A 7,802-nucleotide genomic window follows, 5' to 3' on the forward strand; every position below is an offset into this window, starting at 1 on the left:
GGGGATATGCTGCATGTTGATACACCACGGGAGCTGTTGTTAGCGGCCTGTAAGCACTTTCGGGTGGGTAGATTATGACCTCAACGTGGACATTAAGAGATTTGGCCCGCGACTTCATTTCAAGCGCAGGCGACACGGAGCACAGCCGCTAATTGTAACATGATATGGCAAGTCTCAAATTAAACGGGGACACAATCGTTTTTACTAATATCTTAAGTCAACTAAAACCTGCGCAAGTCTAAAACTGGCCCTCATAAGGCCCTGCAATTACCGTGAAGACCAAAAATAAGATAAGAAAATATACATGTTTGGCCATGATACATAGTAATTAGAGTAGACCCAGAAGCCATGTATCCTAATTAATCACAGTGGCTGCAACATTTGGATTGGCATTCTAAATGGAAATATCACGTACAATAGCTGATCATATGGCCCAGTTATATTTATCATCTTAATTGATTCAATAAAGGGATGCATGTGGCGCCACCTGCAGATTACCAAACCCTGCTGTACAAGCATATTACTTACACACTGGTCATTTATAGAGGCAGACATAACTGCAAGTACCCTCAACATACAATATAGCTTACTTATAGTTGTCCCGACTCCTGTGCAAATAGAAACAATTTACCACAGCACAGAAGGGGCCTGCTATATGCCCAAAGGACTGTTCCACTGTAAGATGTCACCAGTGTCAGTGTCACCTTTTAACCATTATTTAAAACTTTGTTATACAAATAGCAGATACAAGCTTGTAGATCTGCTATTTTAGAAAAATCGTGGAATGACATGAAAATATATTCTTTCACAGTAACATTTAAATCTTTGCTCCTATCCTTGACATGGAAAAGTTTGAGAACCACTGACAGGTGTTAGGATTTAGAAGACATTTGTAGCATCAGATCGCCAGGTCTTAATGAGTTAAAATAACAATGTTTTTTTCCCCCTGTCACAAAGAGATCAGTAAACACAATCCAATGAAAGGAGCTTTATATACACACATTACATGTTCATTTAAAAACAGATCGTTTTACAATTGTGTGGAAAAAACTCTGTTCAGAAAAGAAAAAAATAAATCTCAATGGTATCTCAAAACAGCCTATAAAAAAAGAAATTGTATCGGCCTAAACAGAATTAAGGAATGTGCTCCAATATCGTTCTGCTGGTGAAATAGAGTATACATTTGTTTCTCATTTTTGGTGGAAAAAAAATTAAAAATCACCATAACATCCTAAACATATTTCTTTCACAAACATTTGAATGCTTTCAAAAATAAATAATTAAAATACAAAGAATCTTTTCAAAAACAGTGATATTTTTTATGCAGCAGGGTAGTCACTGCTTTCAGAACCAATCGTTTTTTTTTTAACAATACATTGCCAGAAACTCACATTTGAAGAATTCAAAACTAAAAGCACTTTAAAAGCAAACAATGATGGCACGCTGGCATAGATGTGTATTTTTAAATTGGTTTAAACAATCCAAGTCGAATTTCCCCCCCCTTACTTTCATTCATTTTCCAGAACAAAGTACATGTTTATAAAAGAGAAACAAGGGCCCATTTTCAAAAAAATCAAATTAAAAAAAAGAAGAATAAAATCAAATTAATCTCATAATGCCTCAGTACCGTCGCCGTCTACTGTCTTGGTAGCCTCGGTTGTCACTTCGGTCATCGTGGTGGCGGCTGCTGCTGCCTCTGTTACCCTGGTAATTGTTTCCGCCCTTGTTGTCATGGTAACCACCACCGCCATGACCGTGACGCCCGCCACCGCCACCACCACCACCACCACCACCACCACCACCGGAGGCCTGCTCGTCGGCGTAGCGCTGGCCTCTGCTGTAGTGGCCGCCACTCGTCTGGGTCTGGGATGAAGAACGTTGCCAAGAGTCGGCGCTGTCATGCTGTTGTAGACCAGCTCCTCCACCTCCGTTACTGCTGCCACCACCGTAGCCTCCACCACTGGCAAACTGTTGCCTCTGCTGGGGCGCAGGTCCCAGCAGGCTCCCGTTCTGCGCCTGCAGCTGCTGCATTTGGGTCATCTGAATCTGCAACATTAAGTTGCTCATCTATAGACGGGAGAAAAGATGGGAACAAGACTAAGCCCATTTTGACCTGAGATCAGATTCTAAAAATGGCTTCTACATTTGACAGTTTTCTGAAAAAGCTATGTTTCTATGTCAGTCGTTCTTCGATTTTTCAAAAATAGCAGACCTACAAGCTCGTAGCGCGCCACTCGGTGGCGCGCTATGAGCTTGTAGATCTGCTATTAGACCACCGATTGCCAATGTAACTATATTGTCAGAAGTTTTAAAGTTTCCAAATCAACTTGAACAACTTAGTGGATAACATTGAAACAAAAAGCAAGGAAAAAAAGTAATGTTTTGATGGATGAAATGCAAAAGATTTAATCATATATCGCAACCGTCAGACAGAAACTGATTCTGATGTTTTAAATCCACATCACACACACACACAGCATGTCCTGCCGTTATTCATATGGTACAATACGATTATCGGCAAGGGATACGATATGATTATTGCCATATCGATTCATTGAACCCACCCTTACCACCACCACCACCACCACCACACACACACACACACACACACACACACACACACACACACACACACACACACACTTCAATTCAAAAAGAGAAAACAAACATACCTTTACATGACCACACTGTCTCCACACACACACACACACACACACACACACACACACACACACACACACACACACAGCTGCGATTAGGAAGTATTCTGAATTACGACAGAATTGTCTTACCCTTTGCCTTGTTTCTACTGCATACTACAGTACTTCTTTCTTTTCTTATCCTTACATGTATGTTTGTAACCTTAACTGCTGTGCGACTGATTTCCATCTATCCATCTACCCTTTATCATTTTACAGTTGAACTGTAAAACAGCCTTGTCAACAACATAGCGTTTCATTTCAGTCCGTCATCAGGCTTTACGTGAATTACATTTCTGCAACATACTGTAAACGGCAATCAAATATTAAAACAATGTGAGGACAAGTAGTAGGCCGGGTGCCATAGATTCTCATTTTCCCCCGCAGTAGGTCTACGGTTATCAATGAATTAGTCTTGCATAGCATCTCTGCCTACTGATACGTCCAGGAAAATCTACAGTCAATGTATGGGCTACAACAGCAGAGAAAACCAGCGCTAACAAACGCACCGTCCCAATATGAAGGACTGCCCTAACGAAGAATGAAACAAAGCCTTTAATTGTTGCTAATTAAAGGTGAACAACAACAATGTATAAGCCTCAATATTAAGTCACAATCACAAACTGTTAACCACAAACTGCCTCAAGCTGCTGTGTCAGTAAGAATGGAGATATGAATTACCATGACTTGTTTTTGCATGCTATCAGGGGATCCAAACGATGATGATCTTTGCATTTGAGGGCTATAGGGTGGAGAATTCATCTGCCCTTGTGACCTGCAAGGAATGATTACATTTGCATTATTATTAATTATGAGGAAACAGTGCAACTTTCAAAAGCCTAATTTCCAAACACCAAGAATGCAAATATAAATCACAACTTAAAGTGCTTGCACAAATTATAATAATTGCAACATAATTGCACAAAATTGGTGTCAGACTTGTCATCTCAAGAATTAAAAATAATTTGATCCATCCGCCGAATCCACATAATTTGTGAAAAACGATGGTAATTTAATGTCTTTCCAACTATACCAATAATAGTCATCTATACAATCATTGATGTAAATGAGCAACTTTTTCACTTGTCACACCACGATAGCACTACACAAATTAAACGTTTTAAGAGGCTTACGCCCAAATAGATTCCCCCATTATATTTTAGATTACTTAGAATGTGTTTATACACTGAATTCTTACCACTGGCCATGTGGATTTGGAGTGTTTCCAGGGCTTGAAGTCTGAGAATTCACTGTGCTTCCTGTGATGAAATGTATAAAAAGAAAATAAGTGTATATAAACAACCAATTCCACTAAATGTAACACTGTCATAGAGCAATGTTACTCAAATGGGGGTACTTTGTGGTACACCTAGAGGCGCTCACAAGTTAAGAAAGCCATTGTCTTATAATGCATCTCATGATCATACAATACACGATCAACACGTTTGAAAAACATTTATTTTGTTTAAGCCCCCCCAAAAAAATCTCAATTGAAACTAGCCCCAGAATGGCTGTGATATTAAATACATTTCATGTATTGCATATACACAGCCATAGATCACTCCTATGCCTGCCTCGGAAGCAGAATCATTTAAAGTTGTCTCAATTAATTGCTGCAACTTGAGTGTAAGATATTGTCCTCTATTTATTCATTCTGGCAGAAAACATGCATTTATAACTCTTTTCCACAAGCTTACACGGACAACATTCTCTTCGCGCAATAGCACCAGAAATGACTGCAGGACTGAACATTATGATAACTTATTTTGGGGAGCACAAAGTCATATGGAGCACACAATTGACATGTGCGCTGCGATTGGTGCTGCGAGTTGGTAACCGGTCAAATGATGTGCCCCATACTCAACGTTTGTTTTCATATGTTCAGTCCAGCAGTCATTTCAGCTCTAGGTTGCTGGGCGACCGATAACACGGGAAATTAACCAAAGTGAAAAGTCTGCCTCCGTCCACCTCAATGTAAACAGATTTACTAAACATAAGGGCCTGCACTGAAAAGACGTGTCAGTGGCGGACAAATTAATGAATCAACTAGCACAGAATGTGTTAGGAAGAATGTTTTGTGATGGTGAAGGAGGTAATCTGTGGAGCTAAATTGGAAAACCACAACACTGATTGGAGGAAAACCATACAAGGCTTAGCCACTTAAACCCCATATGGTTGAGCAGAGTCCCTATAGAGCGTCGCAGTCCCGCCTCCTACCCTGGACCAGGAAATGAAACCCAATGCATTTTCCTCATAGACATTTCTTAAAGTATTTATTTAAAGACGGTTACGCCGCGGACAAAGCCAACTCGAGTCGTGACAACTCATGACAACACAAACAATATTTTGGACCAAACAAATAATTAGAAAGAAGAAAAAAACGGCAGGTTACAACACTTTTTTGTTGTTTTTCTTCTTTGTAATTATTTGTTTGGTCCAAAATATTGTTTGTGTTGTCATGAGTTGTCACGACTCGAGTTGGCTTTGTCAGCGGCGTAACCGTCTTTAAATAAATACTTTAAGAAATGTCTATGGGAAAAATGCATTGGGTTTCATTTCCTTGTCCAGGGTAGGAGGCAGGACTGCGACGCTCTATAAGGCAGGGGTGCCCACACTTTTGAGGGGCGCCAGCCCCTCCTATATACAGGTTTAATGTTGGATTTTAGTTCAATGTTTGTTTTAAAAACGCCATTGACAATGAAGGGAAAATTTACGTCATATCGTCTCTTTATTGTTAATGGCATTAACGTTTGTGTTGGCACCGTTTGTTTTACATCACCTAATCAACATGAGTTAGACTTTCATATATTAGCGCCCCTCACTTTTTTACTTGAGATCTACTTTTAAAATGACCAGCTAAACAAGATCTACCCACACACAAAATATATTTTCCAACTGCTGAGCTGTGTGGTGCTGTCGTTACATATAAGACAAACACACTTGGAATAGGAAATAGAGGGCGAGGAAATTGAATTGGTATAGTGTTTTCAGATAAATTATAACTTTGTAATGCTAATGATGTTTGTGTGCAACACTCTTGAAAAAAAAATTGTGGGTTCGAACTGATGTCAATAAAACAAGTCACTTAAATTCATGTGGCAGATGTGAGTTTTTTTACATTTGAATTATACAATTAATATATTTTTAGGGCACGTCATGTGATCTACCTGGCCTGCACAGCCTTTGTGATCTACTGGTAGATCATGATCTACCTTCCGGGCACACCTGCTATAAGGGCTCTATGCTAGTGTCTTTCCCGTTTTCTGTTATTACCTGCCAACACTCCCCAGTCTAGCGTCTCCTAATTTTTAACCCTCTCTCTCGAGACAGACAAATTGACCATGGTGCATTTGTCGAACATCTACATGGCCCGTTATTGGCTCGTGTTCGGTGAAAGGAAGCTGGCCAGGGAGGGTGATAATTGGCACTGCACGTAATCAGCAAGGGAGTGTTGGGCGGGAGGAGTAAGACGAAGGCTCTACGTTGTCCCAATGGGGGCTCCTCACTGGCAGGTGAGTCAGTCTCAGACTCGGAACAGCAGTGACAACATAGAAATGTTTGCGGGGAGGAATTAATTGGCATAACGACTACATTGGGGAGACAAGGGGGTTAAAAAAAAAGAAATTGACTTATACAGTGCACTTTCTAATCCCCATTACATCCAAATTGATCTACTAAGTATCTTTTGTTGAGTTTTTATTACACAATTGACCTACTCTGACCTTTTTGAATCCTGCACCTGACAATTGACCCAAAGTATGAAAAACACTAATAAGAAACTAAAACTAAGTGACAACAAATAAAAACTAACAACCCCGTAACTAACTGTTACTGGGCATGTAAAGTAAACTATGACAAAATCCCAAACTATTTTAACCTTGATAGGGAATCAGGGATAGATCTAGTCCCAGTTTGTTCCCTCAGCACTACGCTCATTCTCGGAGCTACAGAATGAGCGTAGTACTGAGGGAACATACTGGAGCTAGGATAGATCGTACCGTTTCGAGGTTGCACGTGCATAGTTCTTCCAAAAAGAGACATCCCATCCAGCAACTTCAGGGCGTAGGGCACAGAGTCCTCGTCTTTATAAACAGCAAAGCCGAATGTTTTCTGTTTCCCATCTTGGTCTTTAGGGATTTTCGTCTTGGTGAGGGGTCCCGCCTGCAAGATAAGACACGCCGCGTCTAATGCATGGATTTGGAGACACGATCGAGCTCTGCCTGTTTAAGATACCACACAAACACCAGATCAAGACCACCGCAGATGCATTTGATCGATTTTGACATTTGTAAGACTCGATACAATCAATACATGCTATGATAGTCTTCTTGATCCAAGCCAAGGCTACATCGATGTGACGTATGGATGGACACATTGTGCCCTGTAAGATATAACACAAATGTTCTGCTGCTGATTCGCATAACAAGCCTTACAGCGAGCCAACGTTAGCTATGGTTGTTATGGTTTCTTCTTCGAACAAGCCTCAGAAGCCTGGGACCATTAGTTAGTGCTTTACCACGGCGTATAGTACACACAAGAGTTAAAATAATAATAAGGGCGTATGCTATGTTTATTCAAACTTGTCGCTGAAACCGACTCGTTTATCGAGTAGCTTTCAATAATACCACCGACGTTAGCAGTTAGCTTAAGAGTTAGCCTAGCTGCGCTATCAGTGCGCTGGCCACAAATCGACGTCACCTGTAAAAACAGCTCGAATAAAATTTCTTCCGTCACTCTCTGGTCGAGGTTTCTGATGAAGAGAGTTCGATTAGCCTCTTCTTCAATTCCCATCGTGACTAGTAGTGTCCTTCTACTCCTCGCAAAAGCAAAAAATAAATGTAAACATGCACGCAAATTTATACAGAGGGCCGCTACTATCGTAAAGTGGTGGCGTGCTGCCGTAAACCATCTTCTTCTTCTTTTGGTTTAACGGCGGTTGGCATCCAACGTTTGGTGCATTACCGCCACCTACTGATCCAAATTATGATCAAACATAGTCTTACTGCCATATCAAAAACGACTAAAATAAAAAGTTAACAATGTCCACCCAAGGCACCCATTGTGATCCCTCCCCATCCCCTATTCCATTCAGTTACTCATGCA

General features: G+C 40.6%; 1 protein-coding gene across 1 annotated transcript; it reads right to left on the reverse strand.

Moving 5' to 3' along the window:
• Window positions 1-973: 973 nt before the first annotated feature.
• On the reverse strand, window positions 974-7,578 carry rbm7 (RNA binding motif protein 7). Its single transcript, XM_079513526.1, has 5 exons — window positions 7,398-7,578; window positions 6,698-6,860; window positions 3,898-3,958; window positions 3,381-3,474; window positions 974-2,067 (listed from the first exon to the last, which is right to left on the reverse strand). The coding sequence occupies exons 1-5, from the start codon at window positions 7,488-7,490 to the stop codon at window positions 1,621-1,623; spliced, it is 858 nt and encodes a 285-aa protein (XP_079369652.1). The 5' UTR covers window positions 7,491-7,578; the 3' UTR covers window positions 974-1,620.
• Between the last annotated feature and the right edge of the window lie 224 nt (window positions 7,579-7,802).

The sequence above is a fragment of the Electrona antarctica genome (assembly GCF_951216825.1).
Source record: "Electrona antarctica genome assembly, chromosome: 11".
Lineage (NCBI taxonomy): Eukaryota > Metazoa > Chordata > Actinopteri > Myctophiformes > Myctophidae > Electrona > Electrona antarctica.

Bases quoted from the DNA above. Each gene is read 5' to 3' on its own strand.
- rbm7 (XM_079513526.1), bottom strand. From the start codon at position 7,490: ATGGGAATTGAAGAAGAGGCTAATCGAACTCTCTTCATCAGAAACCTC. The intron at 6,861-7,397 runs GTGACGTCGATT...CTTATCTTGCAG, and splicing joins TATTCGAGCTGTTTTTACAG to GCGGGACCCCTCACCAAGAC. The intron at 3,475-3,897 runs GTAAGAATTCAG...CATTCCTTGCAG, and splicing joins CCAAATCCACATGGCCAGTG to GTCACAAGGGCAGATGAATT.